Source organism: Tenrec ecaudatus, chromosome 1, assembly GCF_050624435.1.
Source record: "Tenrec ecaudatus isolate mTenEca1 chromosome 1, mTenEca1.hap1, whole genome shotgun sequence".
Classification (NCBI taxonomy): Eukaryota; Metazoa; Chordata; class Mammalia; order Afrosoricida; family Tenrecidae; genus Tenrec; species Tenrec ecaudatus.
In genome coordinates, this window is record NC_134530.1 from 30,368,255 (window position 1) to 30,392,182 (window position 23,928).

The 23,928-nt window shown below is 48.8% G+C and overlaps 1 protein-coding gene across 1 annotated transcript in view; it reads right to left on the reverse strand.

The window, feature by feature from the left end:
* Nucleotides 1–23,928, reverse strand: part of NOL9 (nucleolar protein 9) — a 47,119-nt gene that overhangs the window by 2,802 nt on the left and 20,389 nt on the right. Inside the window, exons 7-11 of the mRNA XM_075550540.1 lie at nucleotides 4,263–4,424; nucleotides 3,788–4,082; nucleotides 3,312–3,423; nucleotides 1,611–1,788; nucleotides 389–522 (exon numbers count right to left, since the gene is read on the reverse strand). Coding sequence (XP_075406655.1) covers nucleotides 389–522; nucleotides 1,611–1,788; nucleotides 3,312–3,423; nucleotides 3,788–4,082; nucleotides 4,263–4,424 — 881 coding nt within the window. The remainder of the gene's footprint in view (nucleotides 1–388; nucleotides 523–1,610; nucleotides 1,789–3,311; nucleotides 3,424–3,787; nucleotides 4,083–4,262; nucleotides 4,425–23,928) is intronic.

Below are 23,928 nucleotides of genomic sequence, written 5' to 3' on the forward strand. Positions count from 1 at the left end.
CCGGCTTGCCTGCTTTTCATCAGGGGAGGAGTGCGTGGTACAGACCCTCATCTCCCCTCCAAGAGCTGCCTGAAAGAACCAGCCCCACTGCCAGTGTGACCGTGCCTCTTCTTGGTCTGAGTCAAATCCCAAGACATGGGGGCGCACCTGCCCTGGTGCACCAGAAGGCTGTCCCCAGGAAGGGGCAGCTCGAGAAGGTAACCTCTGCTCTCCCACTCCTCCCGAGGCCCGGCGGCGATTCCTGGCCCCGACACTCGGGCATGCCACACTCAGGCCAGCAACAAAGTGCCTGTTTCCCGGACAGTAACCTGTTCACGTGACTCTTGCCACAACTTCTGCGCCCCACTTTCCTTCCATGGGCAGGGCCAGGCTTGCTGGGCAGGCTCACCTGGTTCTTGAAGACGCACTGTGGAACGGAAACCGCTCCAATCAGCAGGCAGTTCACGCTTCTTAGCTCCTCGGGGGGCACAGGGGTAAGGATGTGGTACAGCCTCTTCTCCATGTCAATCCCTCGGCAGATCCCTGGGGACACAGTCACAATGCAAGAGTCATCCTCAGAATGATGCCCATACAAGCCGAGCCACCTTGGTGGTGCTTAGAGCGCAAGGTCAATATTAACTTTTGCTTTGAAAATGCCACGTGTCACAACGGATGGATGCATGGATTGTGATGAGAGCTGTGCGAGCCCCCAATGAAATGAAAAGAAATGCAATGTGTCCAACGATGGGATACGGGTCCCTGGCCCCCCCGTCCAGCTGTGAGGAATTAAAACGGCCCAGATGCGAAAGCCTGGGATTATGTTTTAATGGAGGCGAGCCCAGGGCAGGCTGGGAACCAAGCACTGAGGAACACAAAGCGGATGGACACAAGGCTTTGCTTTTTGGTTCTGGACTAAATGCCATCATTTATGGAGCAGGGCCGTTGACAGGGAGAGTGCGGCACCAATCGGAACAGTGTAATTTAATGGCCATGGAAGCAGGGGCACAGGGCTGCAGCACTGACCTCGGACTTGATGTGCAAGGGGAGTGACAAGAGGGCAGCCCTGTGACCAGGAAGAGGAACCCGAGAGAGGACACGGGCTTAGGAAGGAGCTTTCCAGTGGGGTGGGTGAGCATGGAGCAGGGAGGGGGCGGAGCTGTTGGAGCTTGAGAGCAGAAACAGCAGGACGGCCGATGGGTTGGGCCCTGCGTCCAAAAGGAACAGTGAACAGGAGGGGGAGCAGAGGAGTGGCGTGGGGAGGGCGAGGACACTGGGCCTCAGAAGCATGATTGGGCTGGGACTTGGGTGCCATGTGGAGCTTGGGGGCAGAGGGCATTAGCCTAAAGGCCTGTGAGCCCAGGGGCAAGAAGGGAGGGCAGCCTGGAGTAAAAGCACTGGGTAAAAAGCAGGCCCTAAGCTAGCCTCAGGAAGCCTGTACACAGAGGATCTGGCAGTGAGTCCGAGCAAAAAACTGCTCTCTTCCTGGCCAAAGGGTGAAGGATACACTCACCAGCCCAGTTAGAAAACCAGCGACCATGCCCCTGCCCACCACACTGAGGCCGCTTATCAAGAGTCCTCCACAGAAACCCATTTGATCAAGACTCTGGCCACCCTTGGTCCTCTGGACTCACCAAACCCCACGCAGTCACAGAGAGGAGTCTGGGCGAGGAGGATGGGCCCATTCACATAGCCTCTGATGTCGTCCTGGATCTTGCAGAGGCCGACCCAGCTGGCGTTCACTGCGTACAAGATGTGGGTCGGGGCAACATCCGCGTGCATGATCCGCAGTGCAACTGCGTTGAAGGGGACCTGGAAAATCAGGGTCGCCGGCTCTCTCACACTGCCAGACCGGCTACCAGAGAGTACTTCTAAAAGGCAATGACATGGATCCATGTGTGGTGAGCGCGACACTGCCTACACGCAGGGAACACCCTGCCCTGTGTACCATCTGCACTTGCTAGAGAGCTCAGCCGATCATGTGGAATTTCTTGTTTAAATAGACTCGTTAATGGAAGCCTGGAGATGTCCTCATCGAGTGAGAGATGACTTGTGGCTGGTCCCTGCAAGAACCCCATTTCCAGAGGGGTCTCCTATGGCCGTGCACAGAAAAGGAGAGCACTCGTGGGAGCTGCTGCTGGGTGTAGAGCACCCCCTGTGGGAGAGCCCAACAGGCCGAGCTTCCCCAAAGCTGATGGCCAGCTCTGTCTCCCACAGAGCCGCTGGGGAAGGTGGGGCTTCAAACTGTCAGCCTTTCAGTTAGCAGTCTAGTCCTCAACCATGGGGCCACCAAATCCTCCTTAACATCATGGGTAATGCTAGAGTTTTAGAATAAAAAAGCATTTTGTAACATGTAAGATTTAGGTTTCAAAAATCAGTTTATAGCCCTCAGAGACCACAAAGTTTAATAATAGAAAAGTTCAGCTACTGAGTGTCTCCAAGCGGGTAAAGAACCAGTAAGGCAAGACCTCCTGACGGAGCAGAAGCAGAAAACTGGACCTAGGAGAGCCTCCCCACCTCGGGCAAGTAACTGCCTGCCCGGGCCAGTCTCCTGCCACAGCTGGAGACAAGCACTGGGCTCCCAGTAGAGCCAGTCCAGAGTGTCATAAGGGTGCTCCAGCCTGGAGGGGCTGCCTGGCACTTTGGGCTCAAGCCCCAGCTTGCCCTCTCCTTAGGTCCTTGGGGCCAGATAACCCCAACATCTCTGGACTCTGTTTTATCACCTGTCCAGGGTACCAGGGGTGGTAACAGGTCCAGGGGACAGGCTTAGAAGAGCAGGCAGCAGGGGCATTCTCTCAGCATCCCGAATTCTAAAATTAAGGTGATTTTGTCCAGCACCTATTCTCAAGTTTAGATTCCAAGTTGCAAACATGAGGGGCCTTCAAACAGTTGGTGGAACAATTCCATAATCCTTTCGTTGCATTTTCCACAAACCGTCCTCAAGTCCCCTCCCACGCTGGTGCTAGAACCTATGCTGACAATAGTGACACCAAACATTTTTAGGGCGCTCTCCTGCACAAGCGGCACGGGGACTGTGCACAGTCTACAGAGCAGCAGCCCTGGACCGAGCGGCCCTCTAGCCGCACCAGGCTCCACACAGAGTCCAGAGCCTGCATTCTGGAGCCAGGCTGCCCTGGTCGGAAATCGAGCTCAGTCTGTTCGGCGGGATCACTTAAGTCTCTGCCGCTCAGTCTCCCTCCCCATGGGCACAATGGGGATAACTAGTGAACTGACCTCCTCCACAGGCTGATCTGAGAATGGCGTGGGCGGCACTAGGCCAGGGCAACTCCTGGTGACCAAATGGAGAGAGTGTCCCCCAGCCGGGCGTGGCTTACCTGGTAGGGTGTCAGACTGTGCAAAGGAGAGAGTGACTTAGAGGCTGAGGGCTGCAGCTTGCCAAGGTAACTCAAGACGGCCAAGTCTCGGAAAACCCTGTTATGTAATTCTCTGGAAAGGAAATCAGAGTCAGGTCAGTAGAGAGCCCATCAGCTGATGACCCTGAAAGAGATGTGGGCCGTCTCCCTCAGATGTTCCACCCTACATGCGTGGCCCCCGCCTCGACCTGGCCCTTCTGGAAAGTCCCCCTGGAAAGACTCCTTGAAGCCAAATCTCCTGGCAACCAGAGGCAGAGGCTTGCCGGAGACCCTCCGGCGGGAGCAGAGCAGCTCAGAAAGGGACAGGAGCCTTCGAGAGGGCGCAGCCGTGACTGGTATCTGAGCGTCTTCCTTCCTCTGCAGGCACCAGACAGGAAGGACTCGCGGAAAGGGGAGAGAGTGGAAGCCCCTCAGCTGGACAGTGCGTCTTTATTTACCTGTTCCTGGGGGTTTTTCGAAACGCGAACTCCGACCGAACGGTTATCAGCTTGTGCCCAGCAAACACAACTGGACTGTCTCTTTCATCCTCAACAAACTCCAAATTCTCTGCTTCTGGGATGTGGAAGCCCCGATTTCTTATCTTGGTCCTCCTTTTCGTGTAGAAGCCCTCCATGTCATCCACGTAGTCGGGGGTGAGGTTCACATTGTACTTACTCCGGCCAGAGTGTAACTGGATGACGTGGCTGGGCGAGAGCAGGCGGATGAGATCAATGAGCAGTAGGAGCCCTTTGTCTGCAAGGAGAAGGCGGCAGAGCATGGATAGGGGGCAGTGCGGCAACCCCACGCTCCCGAGGGAGGGCCACACGCTTTCGCGAGGCAAAGGAAGTGCTCAGAGGCAGCTGTCGGCGCTGGGCTTCAACACAAAACTGCTGTCCCTCTCAGACTGTCCCCCTTCCCGTCACACGTGCTCACCTGTCACCCATCCCATGGTGTTGATGAGGAGAGGAGACTCCTTCTTATAAGCGCTGAACACATACTTGATGATCTCGATGTAGTGTTCAAAGTTGTTTTTACAAGTCGTTTTCCCGTAATACACCATCTTTTGTGGCGTCCGTTGGTGCGTGAAAGGCGGGCCTAAGAAGACAGGTGAGAGCCACTGGTCGAGGTCTACTCAAAAGATTTATGTCTTTACAGCAACAAATGTTTGTTCCCACCATCATCACTGGTAAACAACCCACGAACAGCTGAGCCTACTCTATCAAAGGAATAGCTATCCCCCCATTTCCTGCACTCTACGCTTTCAATTTCACATGTATAAGACAAGGGAGCCTGTGGGCACGGGGCTGAGTGCTGGGCTAACACAAAGTCGCATTGCAAACCACCGACTCCTTGAGGGAGAGGCCGTGGCTGTCTGTCCGGGAAACCTGTGCAGCAGCTCTATGTCCACACGGTTGAGATCTACTGTGGTGGGACTGTGTTTTCCTTTTCAGTCTTCTTCCCCACCCCCAAAAGGGTTTTCTTGGATATACAGAGCAATTACACGCACACACACACACACACACACACACACACACGTATGTATATAGCAACTATATTGAAATTTTTACATATGTATCTATATCTATCTAGCTAGCTATGCAAAGGAAACCCTGAGAGAACCAGTCTGCTCTCGAGGGAGACCCCAAGTTTCGATGTGAGCACAGTCCGGATGTGACTCAGAGATGTGAAGTGCTCACACGCAGTCGGGTGCTGCATCGGTGTGTTGGAACTGCTACACCCATCTTTCCCCTAACACACACTCGAGCTGAAAGAATGAACAAAGACAAGGAGGTCTGAGAGTGATGGTGGCCAGGTGGCTCAGCCTCAGAGAAGAAGCTTATAAATATGAACCCTGAAGTGTTAGGACGGGAGTTGGGGGGACCGGTGTAAACTCCTGGTTTTCAACACACCGAGGAGACAGGCTGGCACAAGCCACTGCACTTCGATTGCTTGGACTGATTGCTGCTTCTGCATTTTTCACAAATGGAAGGTGGTGGCAACCTCGTGTCCAGCCTCTCTGTCATCTGTCAGCACTATTGTTCCAACGGCACAAGCTCACTTCATGTCTCTGTGCATGTTTTGGAAATTCTTACATTTCAAATTTTTCATAGTGATATTTATTGCACATTAAATAGCTTAATAGATTGCCAAACCAAAAAACCAAGCTGAGATGCAGTCAATTCATATTGCCCTTCCGGCCCAGATCCCTTATGGTCCCTCCCTCACGTTACACTGGCCAGCCTGCCCACCTCTCGGTGCCTCACATGCGAGAGACTTGTTCCTGGTTATACGTGACCTGCTGATTCCAAAAACAGCACCGGTTTTCCCCTGCCAGCTCCAGTTTTTGAGATACAGAACAGATGCCATGTGTTACTCTTTACTTTGTTGGCCCATTAAAAAAAGTTTAAATACATTTTAAAGTTAGTATCTCTTAAGTCTGAAAGAACTATAAAGAAAGGCGTACTACATGAACATCTACTTATTTTATACCAAAAGCCCAGGTTTCTAATAAACTACCCCCAGTCACTGGACAAGCAAGAAGTGCCTTTTCTCAGACTTCCGAGAGTGGGCTCTGCAAGGCCAATCCCCTACACCAGTGGTTCAACCTTCCTCGTGCCTCGGCCCTTTCATACTTCAGGAACTATCATGCTGAGCTGACCCCACCATAACATTATTCTCATTGCTACTTCATCTCTGTCAGGTTGCTACTGTGATGGGTCAGGCGAGCCCTGTGAAAGGGTCGTTCAACCTCCAAAGGGGTTGCGACCCACAGGTTGAGAACCGCTGCCCTAGATGATTCCAGCAAGCCTGCCACCATGTGTGCATCCCCCTTTCCCTTGGCTTCCACCGTCTTTGTCTTGCTTAAATCTTTCACTTTGTGCTTCACTTATGTCACCAAGGTCCTCTGGAAAGCGATCGAAGCGACTGTACAGATAATAGACTTTCTAACACTCAGGTTACAGCCAAGCCTGCTGAAATGAAAGAGATCTCTGCTACTCATTACGTGTAGTTGTCTCCCTTCTTGTTGCCAAGAAAGTTTCCAAAAGAACAATGAAGACCAGGAACATGACTCCACTTCACTCGTTGATGATATGAAACATGGGTCATTTCTAAGTTGTCTGATCTGATCTGTGGACAAGCGAAAATTCCTGCCTGGTCATTGCAATGGATGATGGAACCTAGCGGGGGAAAAAGTAGAGTGCCTTGGGAAGAACAGCTGGTATCAGAGTACGGTAGAGGACGATGGTTGGAGGCATGGCTAACCTTTGCCTTGTGACTAGTGTGGAGATGGGCCTTCCGTCTCCCTTGTGTAGCCAGAGAAAGTCAGGTGCGGCCCCTGAGCCATTTATGCATAAGCCCCATGACTCATAACTACACCACCACCAGGGTTCCTGGTTTATATGACTATGTATTTACCGATTTCCTAGCTCCACCCACTAAGACACAGGGACAGTCCAGGAAAAACAGTTCACCCAGGACCCAGTCTCAGTGTCTAAATTAAAAGAAGCCAGGGCTCTTGGTGAAACAGCGCCTTCAGGGTGAAGGCAGAGCAAAGATGAGACGAGTCTGGAACACCTTTTGCGCCAGGGAAAACAAGAAGTGCTTGGGAAATGAGGGGTTGGTGACAATTACTTCAAGGCCCTCCCACTGGCCAAGTCTGAGGCAAGGTGAACACGAGGGGCAGTAAGGACTCACTGCCCTTGTCACCTCCATCCCACGGCCACCCAGAGTGACACTAACTGGAGTCAGGCCGAGGTTCTTTCCCATTTATGTTTATAACTTGGTAGAATCAAAACAGAAATTTATTATTTCATATTGACAAGTTCCCAAACGGGCACTGTCAGTCTTCGACTGACCACGTCTTTAGTCATACCAGACTGCTTGGCACTCCTGGGCACACCCTGCCAGGTCTGGAACACAGGAACATAACTTGCTAAAGTTACTATTCTCGTGTTCACGCACACATGTTCAAAGACTGGACTTATGAAGACATTGTAAAGGCAGCGATTATGAAGTATTTGACCTATGTCAGAATCGACTTCCACTGGCACCATAGGACAGAACCCCATTCTAAGTCCCCGACAGAGGTGCATGACCCCCACAAACATAAAATTCTTATTTTTGAAGCCCAGCATTCTGGGTATGCAAAGTAAAACAACTGAGCGGTCTGTAAGGCGCTTCTGCAAAAAGACCTGGAGGTCTGCTTTGAAAATTCAACCGAGCAGGCAGGCTGCTGTACTGGGGACACATGGGGACATGTGAACCGAAATCACCTCGATAACTACCAACAACAACAACGTGATCTAAAAAGGCCAAATAAATAATAAATCATGAAGTAACTCATTTATTTGCATAAGCAAACTGAACTTTGACCCTCAAAGTTTCAAGAGGGGTTTTCTTTCAACTGGTGCCTGGTGTTAAAGTCTCAACCACCAGGGTTAATGTGTCACAATCTCACGCAACACCAGCCCAGCTTAACAGCACCCACAGAGAAAGCACCAGCCATAGACCAGGACTGAGCTAGGGGCACAGTTCAGGATAAACAGGATGGGCTGAAGACAGAAACACGGACGAACAGCCAAAGGAGAACCCCTTACAGAATGCCATCCTACAAGTGAAGGAAAAGTGGTGGAATTGGAAAGTCTTTTCCCAACCATGACCACAAGCACTGATTCAGATGAGGATCAGCAGCAACCACTAAAATGAGGAAGTGACGCACAGTGAATGGACTAAAAGCCCCGGAAGTGCCTGCTCTGAAATGGTGAATTTTGTGCCACGTCAATTTTACCTCAGTAAAGAGAGAGAAATCAGTAGGCAATCTGTTTGTAGTCCCCGAGACACTTAAGAACCATACAAGGGGGAAACTTGGCCTCGGAGAAGCCTGGCCAACACACCATGTTCCAGCGGAAGAAAGTCTGCCCCACCAGCAATGGGACAGACACATTGTGTGCCTCCTGAAACGACGCCCTGCTGAGAACACAGTGTTGCCCCGTTCTGTGGGATCCCTGCCAAATGCATAACTTAAATCAACTCATGAGGACATCATCGGGCAAACCCACGGAGAAATGCTTAGCAAAATAACTGGCTCGTACATTCCCAACCCGTCAGAGTCCCCAAGAGGCAAAGGCAGGGCCGAGGCACTGAGTGCGGTGCCCACCGGACGACTGGATGGACTATGCAAATAAGTGTGGACCCCCGGAGGGGCTTGGATAACTTGCTAACAATGCACTAAGGTACACATTACCCTTGTGCAAGTGAGGCCCTGCAAATAAGGTGTTTGTAACCCTAATGAGGAGGTTGATCAGTTTTCTCGTGCCACCATGCTTAAAACAAGCCATCATAGCAGTGGACATGGGGAACCTGATTACCATTAGGAAGAGTGTGGAGTGTACCCTGTACGCCTGGACTCCACCCTGTGCTGAGAACCTCTTAGAACTAGGATACAGACAGAGAGATGGGGGGGGGGGGGGAACAGAGCAAGAGAGAGAAAGGGAGAGAGAGAGAGAAGATGATTTCAGGACAGTGAAATGCAACAGCAGAGAAACTGGCAACAGAACCAGAAGACAAGACAAGACAGCAAAGTAGGTTTTCTGAACCGTAAAGCGAGGTGGTTAGAGTAGGTTTGTGGCCCATGGAACAAGAGAACCAGATGCCTTCAGGCAGGAGGTTTGCTGGCAAAATGGTGTGTCTGGTCACTATCAAGAAACTATACACTTTTTTTTTTTGAAACTATAAACTTTTGTAACACTTGTCCAAGCAGGGCAGATGCTAGGCCCAGGAACCAAGAAGAGGTATGCTTGTGAGGACAACCAAGGAGCTGTCCTACCCAAAGAACTGTACCCCGATTCTGAACTGTACCCTGTTACTCCCCTAACAAGCTTCACAATCACGAGGAGGGTCTGTGTGCCGTGGGAAGGAGCTGTGTCAGAATTGGAGAAAGGAGGCCTGTCTGATCTGCACCTCACAAGGAGCAACCTTGGGCCGATGTGGGAGTTAGAGGTCAGACAACAAAAACACCGTTTTTATAGGCACATTTCCAGATGAAGGACAATTAAAAATCCAGGACAACTTAATGTAATGCATGACCCAAGACCGGATCTTGAACCAGAGGTGAAAAGGCATGTTCCTATCAAAATTATTGGACAAATGGCCTGGGCTCTTTAGGCTGAGGGTAACATCTCTTCAACATAAATTCCCAGTGTGGATAGCTGAATGTGTCTGTCAGAGTCATGGGAAAATGGGTTCGAGAACACTTTGCTCTAATAACCTGGCATTCCATGACGCTCACTTCCCCGACACAATCGCTGAAGACAAAACGAGTGCATAAGCAAATGCGGTGAAGAAAGCTGATGGTGCCTGGCTAGCAAAAGATATAGTGTCTGGGGCCTTAAAGACCTGAATATGAACAAGTGGCCAACTAGCTGAGAAGCAACAAAGCCCACATGGAAGAAGCACACCAGCCTGTGTGATCATGAGGTGTCGATGGAATCAGGTATCAGGCATCAAAGAACCAGAATAAAAAATCTTATTATTGTGAATGAGGGGGAGTGCAGAGTGGAGACCATCTATAGACAATCTGACATCCCCTTACAGAAGGGTCACAGGGAGGAGACAGGCCAGTCAGGGTGCAGTATAGCACTGTTGAAACATACAACTTTCCTCTAGTTCTTTAATGCTTCCTTCTCCCCTCACCCCACCCAACTATCGTAACCCCAAATCTAACAAATCCAGCTAAGCCAGAGAATGTACACCGGGTACAGATAAGAGCTGGAAACACAGGGAATCCAGGACAGATAAACCACTCAGGACCAATATTAAGCGTAGCCATACCAGGAGGGGAAGGGGAAGGTGGGGGGACAGACAACAGAAAAGTGAGTGAAGGAAGACATTGATCAGTGTAAGACATGAAAAAACAATAATAATTTATAAATTATCAAGGGTTCATAAGGAAGGGTAGGGAGGAAGGGGAAAATGAGGAGCTGATACCAAGGGCTCAAGTAGAAAGAAAATATTTTGAAAATGATGACGGTTAAAAAAGAAAAAGATGACGGTAACAAATGTGCTGGACACAATCGATGGATGTATGGATTATGATAAGAGTTGTACGAGGCCCCCCAAAAATGATTTAAAAATGAAAAAAAAATAGCCTCAAAAGAGCTGGGTATTTTCCCATGAACTTTCAGAAGCCCCCTCATATCTAAGTGCAGACGAACACTAGTATTTAAATGTTTACAGGATTACTCATAATCGGCAAACACAACCCAAATGCCATCAGCTGTTATACCACAGAATGTGTTCAGTCATAAAGTGAGGTGCGCATACGTGCTGCAAGGTTCAACTTGGTCAGACCAGACACTGAGACCGCAGCGCACTAGATGATTCTGCTTCAACAGGCAAGTCCAGAGACAGAGAGTCACTGTTCAGGGAATGTGGAAGCTGAAGGGTTAAGGGGAAATGAATGCTAACGGGCACAGGCTATCTTTTTTTGGGGTGCTGACAGTGTCCTAAAAGTGAGTGTGTTGCTGACAGCTGTACAATTCTGTCCATATTGCACACTGTTTAGTAGCCAATTAGAATGGTATGTAAATTCTATCTCAATGAAGTTATCACTTAAAAAGTGTGCTACCCCTTTAGACCCAGTTTAAGGATGGGGAATATGAGGTACCACCTAACACACTCAAAGGTAGCCCAATTCAAAAACTCAGAAAGCAACAAGTGTGGGAGGGGCTGTGGGGAAACAGGAACTCTCATCCACTGCTGGTGGACCTGCAGGTATGTACAGCCACTATGGAAATCGATTTGGCGATTTCTCAAACAGATGGAAATTGACTTACCATTCGACCCAGCGATCCCCCTACTGGGCATATACCCAGAAGAGGCAAGGAACAAACCACGGCCAGACATCTGTGCTCCAATGTCCATTGCGGCACAGTTCCCAATTGCAAGGAGTTGGAAACACCCAAATTTCCATCAATTGACGAATGGATTAAAAAACTGTGGCACATATATACAATGGAGTATTACGCATCCCTAAAAAGCAGTGATGAACGCATGAAGCATATCGACGCATGGGAAGAACTGGAGGAAATTATGCTAAGCGAAGTAAGCCAAGCACAAAAGGACAAGTATAACATGAGTCTGCTGAAGTAAGTTTATTTAGATATAAAAAAGAGAGAATAAAAGATAAGTGCAAAGGGGGCACAGGGAAAGGCTACTGTATACAAACACCCAGGGGTGAGGTCCAGGTAATATGGCAGGGGCCAGACCAAATCCAGGGGTACATACGGTAGCCAACTAAAACAGAGGTGGAGGGAGGAAAGGGGAAAAGGAAAAAAAAAAGACGTGGTGGGGGAATAGGGCACTGCCCCCCCCCAAAGGGAGGGTATTGTTTGTGTCTCCACAGGGAAAGAGGGACCAGATATAAAGCCAGTGCCAGACGACTGCAGTGTGCCTGCAAGGAGTGGGGAGCCAGTGGAGGGGCCTGACAGCTTGGCCCCAATACCAGCTACATGGGAAACTGTCCCTCACCCCAGGAGAATTAACTTGAGAGGACGGCAATGAAGCTGCAGCTAGGGGAAAGGGGCATGTCTGATCAGAACAAATGGGAGCAAATGAAGGGAGAGGAAGAGAGAGTGGAACACATCCTGGCCCATCAGGCCTGGAGGACGATATCCCTGCTCTGAACAGCCAACGGACAGAGTGGACAATATGGTTGATCCCACTACAAGACGCACCATCCCTTGCTGGCCCAGGGACCTAAGGGGACAACACTGGAGACTCAGGGTCAGAACTGGCCCAGACTGACCCTGTGACACTGAGGCAAACCACTAAAAGTGTGAGGCAGAGCAACCGTGGGAGCTGAACAGGAGCCCTGAGGGAGTACAAAGGACAGACTCTGGGGCCAGAACATGGTACCCCACTGAGCCTGACTGAAGGACACGCCTAGAGATCAAAAATCAGACCTTGATCTATTTACAGGTTTCTTTCTATTTAAAATTTTTTTCTTTTAATTAATTTATTCTTCTATGGGTAATTGGTTTCCCTTTTTATTGTCATATAGCTGTGTTCTCACTCATTGCCTATCTTGCAATGACTTGATTTTTGGTGCATATTATTATCTCTACAGATCTATCTAGAAAAGATAGGCTGGATGAATAGTCTGGAGGAGAAAATAATGGGACCAATGATTCTGGGGGACACGGGAGAGGGGGAGGAGGGGACAAGGAAGTGGTACTGACCAACCCAAGGACAGAAGAGCAATAAGTGAGCCAAAATCAGTGGCAAGGTGTAAGTGGCCTGGTAGGGCAAGGTAACCGAGAGAAATTAGTGAAACCCAAATGAAGGCTTAGCATGATAGTGGGACAAGAGGAAAGTCAAAGGAAATAGAGGAAAGAACTAGGTGACAAAGGGTATTCATAGAGGTCCAAAGCCTATAATGTACATATGTAAATATATTTATATGAGTGTAGGGAAACAGATCTATGTGCCTATATTTATTTACAGGTTAAGTACTAAGGCAGCAGATGGACATTGGGCCTCCACTCAAGCACTTACTCAATGCAAGAACACTTTGTTCTATTAAATTGGCATTCCAGGATGCACACTTTCCCGACACAACCACTGAAGACAAATGTGTGCATAAGCAAATGTGGTGAAGAAAGCTAATGGTGCCCAGCTATCAAAAGATATAGCATCTGGGATCTTAAAGGCTTGAAGATAAACAAGAAGCCATCTAGCTCAGAAGCATCAGAGCCCACATGGAAGAAGCACACCAGCCTGTCTGACCACAAGGTGCAGAAGGGACCAGTTATCAGATATCAAAGAACTAAACATCATATCAGTGGGTGCCCATCTCCCTGATACGATCAATGAAGACAAACGTGTGCATAAGCAAATGTGGTGAAGAAAGCTGATGGTGCCTAGTTATCAAAATATATAGTGTCTGGGGTCTTAAAGGCTCGAAGATGAACAAGTGGCCATCTAGCTCAGAAGCAACAAAGCCCACATGGAAGAAGAACACCAGCCTGTGTGACCACAAGCTATCAAAGGGATCAGGTATCAAGCATTAAGGAACAAAAAATCATACCATTGAAAATGTAGGTGAGTGCAGAGTGGAGACTCAAAGCCCATCGGTAGTCAACCGGACACCCCTTACTGAAGGGTTGTGGGGAGGAGATGAACCAGGCAGGGTGCAGGGTAGCAATGAGAAAACATATAACTTTCCTCTAGTTCTTAAATACTTCCCCCCCCCCACTATCATGATCCCAATTCTACCTTACAAATCTGGCTAGACCAGATGATGTACATTGGCACAGATAGGAACTGGAAACACAGGGAATCCAGGACAGAGGACTCCTCCAGGACCAGTGGTGAGAGTGGCGATGCCTGGAGGGTGGAGAAAATGTGGGGTAGAAAGGGGGAACTGATTACAAGAATCTACGTATAGCCTTCTCCCTGGGGGAGGGACAGCAGAGAAGAAGGTGGGGGGAGACGTAGGACAGTGTAATATATGACAAAATAATCATAATTTATGAAAGATGAAGGGTTCCTGAGGTAGGGGGCAGTGGGGAGGAAGGGGGAAAATGAGCAACAGATATTAAGGGCTCAAGTAGAAGGCAATTGTTTTGAGAATGATGATGGCAACAAATGTACATATGTGCTTGACACAGTGGATGTATGTATGGATTGTGATAAGAATTGTATGAGCCCCCAATAAAATGATTAAAAAAAATAAAACAAAGGATGGGGAAATACCTGTGGATGAGGCCCCCCTGACACTCCTCTGACCAGGCCAGGCCTGCCCCTGCTGGAGGCGGACTGCTGCAGAGGCAGCCGGGCTGAAGTTGGCACCCTATCATTTCATTGTCCTCATGACCCATTTGAATTCGTTTGGGCTTCTGGTGTTTTCTGTTTTCGATTGCGGTTTTTAATCTATTTTGCTTTGTTATTCTTGATGGGGGTTTGTGGTGATGGTTGTTATTCTCTCATTTCCGTAATGTTTTCCTGTGTGCGGAATCCGGAGTGGGTGTATCTGGGGAGACAGTGAGTGGGTGGAGGGTTCCTTGGGGGTGTGGAGGGGAGGCTGGGGGGAAGTGGGGAGCTGACGGCGATGCGTGCGGCCTTGAGTTCTGAAGCTGACTGTGGCGGTGACTGCACGGCTCCTCTCGAGGTGATTGGACTGCTGAGTCATGTGACGCGTGAACTGTGTGCCATAACATTGTTGGGGGGTGGGGGGTGGGGTAGAGCTGTTTAAGATGGACCTGCCATCCCATAGGTAAGACTACACTTTGTGGGTATGTTCACAGAAGTAAATGCAAGGAGCCGCCCAGGCTGAAGGAGATCCAGAAACATCAGGGCCAAGTGAGCCGTGAGGGTGCCAGCACACTGCTGGTGGCATGCATCACCACGGGGTCCATCTCGACAAATACCTGCCAGATCACTTTGGAAGAGTTGGTATGAGGCATTACCATTTGAAGGGGAACCTGAACTTCTGCCAGCTGTCAACGTCAGCAAACGGTGGGCCTTGGTCAGGGAGCAGAGAAGGGTAGACGCTGCCCCAAACAAGGCTGGAGTAGCTCCCATCACTGGTGTGGCAGAGTTCTAGGGAAGGAGAATGAAGACCACGTTCTTCAGCAGAAGAACTAAGGACAGGACTAAGAGCACTGAGGGGCGCAGCTGTGTGTCCTGTGGCTTGAAACTAAGCAGAGGTTTAATTAAATGTTAAGTGTTTTTCCATTAATAAAAAAAGGACTTAATGAAAGAAGGCCTAAGCAGGGTACTGGGTAGTCTGCTGTTTATCATTTGAAAAGCAAGCCAGAAACCACCCAACTGCTCATCCGTGAGGAGAGGGTTACTAATGCGACAGCATAAAGAGACTTTACAAGTCTGCGACTTGTCCATGTGAGGATGGAAGGCAACCCTCCCAGAGATAACTGGGGCAGGAGTGGAGCACTGTGCAGGGATGGGCAGTCCTCGCTGATCTACATGCGCACACGCACAGACACGCCGGCTTTCCTGAGCCAATCAAGAGGCCATCTATGCTACAGTGGTTCCCTTGAGAGACTCAGTGTGTCATTTTCGTGTTTATTTGATGCAGGACGCGTGCGTGTGTGTGTGTGTGTGAAAGATGCCATCCATTATTTGAAGTTGGATGTGTGAAAGGTGCCTTTTTGATATGAACTGACACACTGCCGGAGTAGCTGATGAGCAGCCCGTCAGGCAGTTACAGACGGGGGACTGCAGTGTCGGAAGTGCGTGACCTCTGCCGAATCCTGGCTTAGATCAAAGTTGCGTCCCAAAAACTACAAAAACAAGCCAAATACGCAGGTGCCATGTGTTCTAATGGAAGGGATCCTTCTACACTAAAAAATCCTGAATGTGCTCAAGCTGTAGGTCAGAACTGTACACTTGAGATGCAATGTTTCCACATGAGGAAGTTTCTATTCGTCACGTTTAAATGATCAAAAAGCACCAAGTGACATTTTAATACCGTACTTAACTCAGCCCATTCACGATCTTTTTCTATTGCCACAGCTTCGTGCATCATTCTTGCCATGGTTCACGCCGTTTCATGCCGAGTCCTCCAAGTCTCCAGTGCGACCCTCGTCACACATTGTTGACTCAGACCAGCCACATTTCAAGAGCCAGATGTCACCATGGCCAGTGACTGCTGTACCAGGCAGGGCGGTGCCAGGGGCAGCAACCCATTTACAGGAAATGTAGAAGACAGAAGAACACGTTAAACATCACCAGAGGGGGGAGCGGGGAGGGAGGGGTTAAAAAAAAAGAGGACCTGATGCAAAGGGCTTAAGTGGAGAGCAAATGCTTTGAGAGTGATTGGGGCAGGGAATGTGTGGATGTGCTTTACGCAATTGATGTATGTATATGTATGGATTGTGATAAGAGTTGTATGAGCCCCTAATAAAATGTAAAAAAAGAAAAAAAAAAGACAAATAAAAATGTCAACCTATAAAAAACAAAAAACATCACCAGAGATGCAAACAGGCTGTGGGGCCCTCTGCAGAACAAGTCGTACAATTTCTTCAACCAAGAAAGGTCAAGGAAAAGGAGGGGATGGAGAGAATTAAAGAGTGTACTAAGGACTCTGAGCCTCTTTGCCCCGACTCAAACAATACACGCAGATGCAGTGTGACTAGACGCAATGTCTGGAGAAAGAAGAGGCCAAGCAGACCCAGCTGGTGACAAGAGGGAGGGGTTCCACAAGGGCAGAGCCACCGCCACCTGCCCATGTGCAAGTGCCCACACCGGCTGTCCAACTCTTAGAACACGGGCAGTGCACCTCAAATCCTGCACCCGTCCATCCCAACAGTGAGGATTAGAACAAAACCAAAAGTTGGCAGGCCTGCAAGGCTTCAAAGCGTGCCACCCACGCACGTGCTCTGAAATAAGCCTAAAGCAATGCTGCAGCATGAGAAAATCAATCGGGATAAACAGCTTCAGGAAGGGGAAGGCCCTAGGCAGGCGAAACAGTGACTTGGTATTAGCTAGCCCAAGGTGGTGCTTCCGAAAGGGAGCAATACTGCCCCCTGGAGGTGCTGGAAGGACCCAGGGGAGGGTTGTAAAAGCAGATTACACCTATGCTTTATCCTGGATTGCAGGCTGCGAGACAGACGTTTTCCACTGCCTGGGGATGCGGAGCCATTTTTGTTTCCTTTGAAAGAGGGGTGGGGAGGAGCCATGGTGGTGGTGTGGTTGCACCGTGGGCTGCTAACTGCAAGGTCTGCAGTTCAAAACCTCCAGCTGCTCCCCGGGAGAAAGACGAGGCTTTCCACTCCTGTGAAAAGTTATAGGTGTGGAAACACACAAGCGCCAGTCTGCCCTGACCCATAGGGTCACTATGATTTGGAACCGACTCACTGGCAGTGAGTGCTAAATAAAAAGAAAGAAAAGGAAAGAGAAAGGGGTAGGAAAATGGGGGAGCCTATGGTATAAAAACAGCCCTGGTAGAAAACCAACCAGCTGACCAAATGGGAAAAAAGAAGTGACAGGAAAATAGACCTTATTCATGAATAAAATGTCATCAGGCCGGTTTCCATCAGTGACCCTGTGGGTTTCTGAGACTCACTCTTCCTGGAAGTTGGAAGCTCTGTCGTCCTCCCGCAGAGGGAAGCAGACCAGCAGCACATAACCACTCTGCCACCAGGGCTCCTGACCACACAGCAGAAGGTAAATGGACAAATGGGTAATGCATTCACCAAATGGGTACTTCCCAAGCAAATGTGACCATGCACGATGCAAAAAGGTACTGAATAGGCCTTTTAACATAGTTGTTAAAAATATAAAAAGTACATTACATACTATCTGGAATTGCATACTTATATATATTTCCAGGATAATTCGGGGGCCGGGAGATTGGGGACTTTCCTTCTCATAGTCTCTCTTAAAGTGGCACAGGTATCAATTTAGCTGTCCTCTTCAACAGTTCTGAGCCTTCCAGCAATGAAATATAATATAGATACAACTTCAAATAGCCTCAACAAAGTTTGAGAAACGTGTGTGTTTGGTGGGGGGAATACCAGGGAGGGGGCACTATCTGCAAATCTTAATTATGTGGTAGAGGGCAATGCGGAGAACAGACAACACTTACTATCCTGAATGCTCACATAGTCATACTTATTTCAGATTTTTTAGTTGGCTAAATAATATGGGTTAGTCACCAGAAAACTAAAAATAACATATGAAACTCATAGACCAGGGAGGGAGAAAAATAAGGACAATGAGAACTTAAGAAAAGGCCCAAGGAAACATTTTTAAAAACCAGCACAATGCCAGCCAGCGGGTATAAGCACACTTATCAGGGACCACCATAAAGGGGACCAGATCATCCTATGAAGAGGGCACAGATAGGGAAAAGCAAACTCCACCTAGAGGCTGTTTACAAGAAATCTCGTAAGCAAAAATGTCACCCCATCACCCACCGCCTGTCCACTCAATTCTGACTCAAAGCAATCCGACACAACAGGGAAGAACTGTTGCATATGGTTTCCGAGGCTGCAACTCTTTCCCAGGGCAGACAGCTTTGCCTTCCGCCCACGGAGCGGCCAGTACATTCGAACCACCGGCTTCTGCAGTTAGCAGCCCACTGCCACCAAGATCCGAAAGGCTTACGTGTAGGGCCAGGACTTCCTAGTCACAATGGCAAACTGAATTTGGGCCTTTAAATGTGCTCCCTCCCAAACTTCACTAAAGGAGAGGATTTTATTTATAGACGTAAACCTACAGAAAAGAGGACCTGATGCAAAGGGCTTAAGTGGAGAGCAAATGCTTTGAAAATGATGAGGGCAATGAATGTACAGATGTGCTTTACACAATCGATGTATGTATGGATTGTGATAAGAGTTGTATGAGTCCCTAATAAAATGTTTAAAAGAAAGAAACCTACAGGATGGAGCATACAGGGAGGAGACCCGGCATCTGGGAACCAGAATGCAGCTGGATGGCGAGTAGCTGACTCTGCAGACCCGAAACTCCACAACCAAGGGCAGCAGCAGCAGGACAGCTGAGGATCGACGGCCTGACAACCAAAAGCTAGGAACTGCGCAACTCGACAGAAGAACTAGCAGATATGGGCAGCACAGCTCCCCTCCCTGGTGTGAGCTCAGTTCTATGACTCCCTCCCAAAGAGTACAGGAACTAAAGGGCGGAAGAAGATCTTTGCAGGGGGAAACCTGAAAGACACGCCTTCAGCCGGGTGATCATGGCCAATACCAACCTCAAGGGCAGTACCAATTTGATTGATAGTGTACACCCTTGATAGAGGATGAAACTGACACTCAACTGCTTAAACCTTCATCCTCCAAACCTGTAAGTCCATTCTGATCATGAGGGGAAAAAACCAGATAAATTCCTGAGGGACATCTTACAAACACCTGACCCCTCAAATCAATTACAAACGCTCACACCGGAAAGGTCCAAACCATGGCAAGTTTGAGAAACTGTTAAAAAAAAACAAGAGGCATCTAAGGAGACCTGAGTAGATGGGGTAAAAGAAACTATGTAATCCACTAAAGACACCCCCATGTACTGTGGACTTGGGTTAATAATAATGTATCAACCTTGATTCCGTACATGCACAGGGAGCTGCCAGTCTCAGGAACAAGAACTCTGACTGCTGACTCAGATGGATCTGACTGACAGCAGAGAACACTGGGAAGATGCTCACTTGTGTCTTGTTGACTAGGCAAAGGCATTGGATTGCGTGGGTCCTAACTATGGACAGCTTGAGGGGAATGACGATTCCAGAACACGTCACTGTGCTCGTGCAGACCCTGTACGTGGACCAAGACGGCCGCTGTTTGACCAGAACAAGGGCTACTGAATGGTTCCACATGAGATGCGGGTCAGCGTTGTTTCCTCTCACCAGACTTCAATCTGTACGCTGAGCAAATCACCGGAGAAGCTGGAGGAAGCATCAGAACACAGGAAGCCCCTCCACAAGATGGACTGGCTCCGTGCCTGCACATAACTACTGCGAGATGGTCCAGGACCAGGCAGGGTTCTGTTCTATTGCACATAAGTCGGAACTGATGGGGCAGCACCTAACAACAATCAATATCCATCCATTAATTGTGGTAAAGGTACCATACCAGTGTAAAACATTAATAAGGGTAACTGAGCGTTAATAGGGGGTAAATAAGAACTCTGTACTATCTTCTTAAACTGTTCTTAAAAAATGAGATCTATGAATTAACAACAAAGACACCTGAATGATATGAGAGGATGAAATCAGAGAAAACAATTGATGCGTATTCAGCACTGAAGAACATGCTCTTCAAAGTGAAAGGACTCACTGCACACTCACTACATCTATAAAGACAGACCCCCCCCCCCCAGCCAGACCCTGGTGATTTCAGAGCACTGGAGACAGGATGACACTCTAAATCCCCAAGGGCCAGGCACACAGAAAGCATTCAATACTTCAAGGACAAATAGTTGCAAACAATAAATGTATATCCAACCAATCTATAAGGAACTCCAGGGGTCACACTAACACATCTTCAAATGTGCAAAGTCTCAAAAGATCAAACTCCCATGGAACCGTTCTAGGAAAGTATTGACAGATGTGCTGCTCCACCAAAACCAGGGATTAAGCAACCAGGAGACCCAGTGCTGGAGAGGAGGTCGGTCCTGGCAGGACAGCAGGGCTTCAAGGCAACAACCAGTCCAGACTGAAGGACAGAAAGCTCGGGGCTGCCGTCCCCACATTCAGTAGCCACAGCACGGGCTTTCCCATCCACCATGCGGCACGGCTGAGGTGTGCTCCAATGGAACAAGGGAGAACACCAGGAGAAGGTGCAAGCCCTAAGTAGAAAGACAGACCTGGGTAAATGGAAATCCAAGCCGAGAGAAAGAGAGATCAGGATGACCTCATAGCAAAGTATGACAGCTGTGCACTAGGACTAAAGAGAGGTGACGGGAAGCTTCCCAGAGGAAGACAAACACCAGTAGATGACCTGATATGAGTGAACTAATAAAAAACTGTACTGATTCTCAGAAGCTCAATACAGTAGTGAGAACTAGCAATAGTTACAGGCACGAACACACAAAAGATTTGCCTCCGTGAAAAAGGAGACAAGTATCCAAAAATCTCACTGCCATCAAGTCAATCCCAACTCACAGTGACCCTAGCAGAGTGCAGAACTGTCCCTGTAGGTTTCTGAAACCATCACTCCAGAAGGCAGTCGAAAACCTTGTCATTCTCTCAAGAAGCAGCTGGTGGTTTCGAACTACTGACCTTTCAAGTAGTAGCCCAATGTGTGTCACCACTACACTACCAGGCTCCTCAGAGACCACCACAGTGCACTGCAAGACCCAACTGTGAACACGCTCTAGAACAAAATTAGAAAAATAGTGATGTAACTGACAATTGTAGTGTTCCTATAGGTGATGGTGGGAGGGGGAGGGGGACGACCCGGCGGGAATCCTCACCTGTCATGGTAGTCAACAACGTCCGAAAGCACACCAGTATATAAAGATAGCAGTGTCCACATAATATTTAAGAACAAAAGCACTCTCAAGTATATGACAGAAGATATCATTAAAAGAATTTAGGCAGACTGCATACAGAAAAAGGGACTCGTGGAAGTGGGGAGAGGTAGGGAACTGATATATTTTGCTATAAAACCAAACTCACTACCATTTCTAAAATGTGATTGAAAAGTCCTAAATATGTTCACGTACTTTGATGAAATTAAAATGAAATAAAACTAGGATTGAAATTCATGACAGTGTAAAAACAGCACGGGGGCCCTCCTGACCTCATTGATGTCCCAAAGGGGAAGGAGAATCACACTGCACACCAGCCCCAGGCTGACTCCGGTGAAGTGGAGGTCAGGCAGGCCACCTCCCTCCAACAGCATTCTATTTCTCTGCAGGGGTTTTGCAATCCACTGCAACAGCCACCCAGAACTCACACCGTACTTACAATTATGGGGTTAACTCAGGAAGCTAACAGGTTACAACCTAGGACCAGAGATGCTCAAGACGCAGTTCTTTGGCTTGGGTCAAGAAAGCCTCTTCTTGCCTGTGCCCAAAGCACGTCTCAGGCAGTTTGAAAACCTGAGCTCTCCCAGGAGGAGAGGCGGCCTTCTACTCCAGGAAGGAGCCAGTGTCGGGAACCCACAGGGGCAGCTCTACCCTGTCCTGTAGGGTCGCTGTGAGTCGGAATCCACTCCAGGGCTCTGAGGGAGAGGAGACCTAACAAGAACGCCTCTCCCTGGTCCTCTGCCTCCCAGTCACTTGGTCCTTCGGGCTCTGTCCTGCTCAACAAAGGTTTAAAAGCTCCTTTTACAAACCAACCAGAATGGAAATGAGGAGAATATTGACACATTGTGAAAAATATAACCACCGTGAATGAACAATACATATAAAAATGGTTAAATATGGACCCAATTTGCTTTGTAAACTTACATAAAAAACACAAAGCTATACCTAAAATTAAATCCACTCATAAGCGGGGGAGAAAGATGGGCTGAGATTGGAGTATGTCCTGGGCCCTGAGATCCAGGGACATGGGGCCTCCTGGGTCCACAGACAGACAGACAGCTGTGACCACTGACAGAGGTGGCCGGGATGCTGCAGTGGAACAGCGGCAACAGAACCAGGCGCCTGAGCATGAAAGGCACCAGGTGGTTTCCCAGCTCAGGCAGTGAGCGGAGTGCCTTCAGACAGGAAGCTCCCTCGTGGAGTGGGGTACCCCCAGAAACTTAATTGGGGAGTTAGTTTTGCCTACACACAGAACTAGAATTGAGCACCTTTAGGCTTACTTATGCTTACGGTGGAATGGCATGGCATGCCTTTTGGGAATTTATTGGCATCTTCAAAAGAGTTTTGTAATATGGCTTGAGCAGGGCAGAGACCAAAGACTGTGGCTGAGAAGCCGAGGACTAGAGGGAGGCCTGACTGTGGGCATGGATCCAAAGAGGCTACACTGACCAAAGAACTGTGTCTTGAGCATTTTTTATTCAGACTTGTAACCTGTTAATGTCCCTAATAAAGCTGATAATTGTGTCTGGTCTGATTAAAAGAACAACAACAAAAAAAAAAAGCAGCAGCTTTAGCATTGCTGGTAAATGACCACTCCACTCAGAGGAGCCTCGGCCAGGTGTTCAGCTCCAGCGTCAGGGGTCTGCGACTCTAACTCCCAGGATTAAGTGCCTGTAAGGACCCCACTCCACAAACAAGCCTCCTGCCTGGAAGCACTCACTCCGAAGCCATTCCTCTGCCCTCTGGCGTCACCGCTGTCTCCTGGATGGAGGCTTGCATGCTCCACCCCTGGCCCTTTTCTTCATGGTAGGGAGAGCCGCATTCCTGCTTCAGCGACACCTCGTTTTAAACCCAGTACTAGAAGACACAGCGATACCCACATTAGCGGGCAGGTCATCTGGTGGAGTTGCAAAGACTATGGCTTCAAGAGCTACAGTAAGTATTCACAGCACCACAGTTAATCAAGGACTTTGAAAATCATTTGCAAAACATCTGAGCATGTTTATTCAAACTATGCAACGACTCCTAAAACTCAACAAGAAAACTCGACTACAATGTGCACAGAAGAGATAAACAGAAACCTTACAAAGAAGGCATCAAACCAAATCAAACTCACTGCCACTGAGTGGAAAAGGAATCTTAGCAACTCTATAGGACAGGGCAGAACGAAACTGTAACTCATGGAGCAGAAAGCCCGGTCTTCCTCCCATGGGGAAACAGGTGGTTTCATACTGCTGACCCTGTGGACTGCAGGCCAGTGCAGAACCACTACGCCACCAGGGCTCTTGGAGAAGCTAGACAGACGGCACATATGCCTGTGAAAAATGTCATTTTTAGGCAGCTTAGTGTCAGTCCCCGATTCCCGCTGATCCGTACACAGGAGAGAACCACTGTGAACTACGGGATTTTCACGGGCTGATTCTGAAAGATCATCACCAGGCTCTTCTTCCAAGCTCCTCTTAGACTGGAAGCTCTGCTGAAACGTGTTCAACATGACAACAAGCCAGCCCCCTTGACAGATGGATGCTTCACTTGTAGCCCATGGTGGGGACTCCCACATGGGCCTCCCGCATGGAAAGCAAGATGTTTTTCT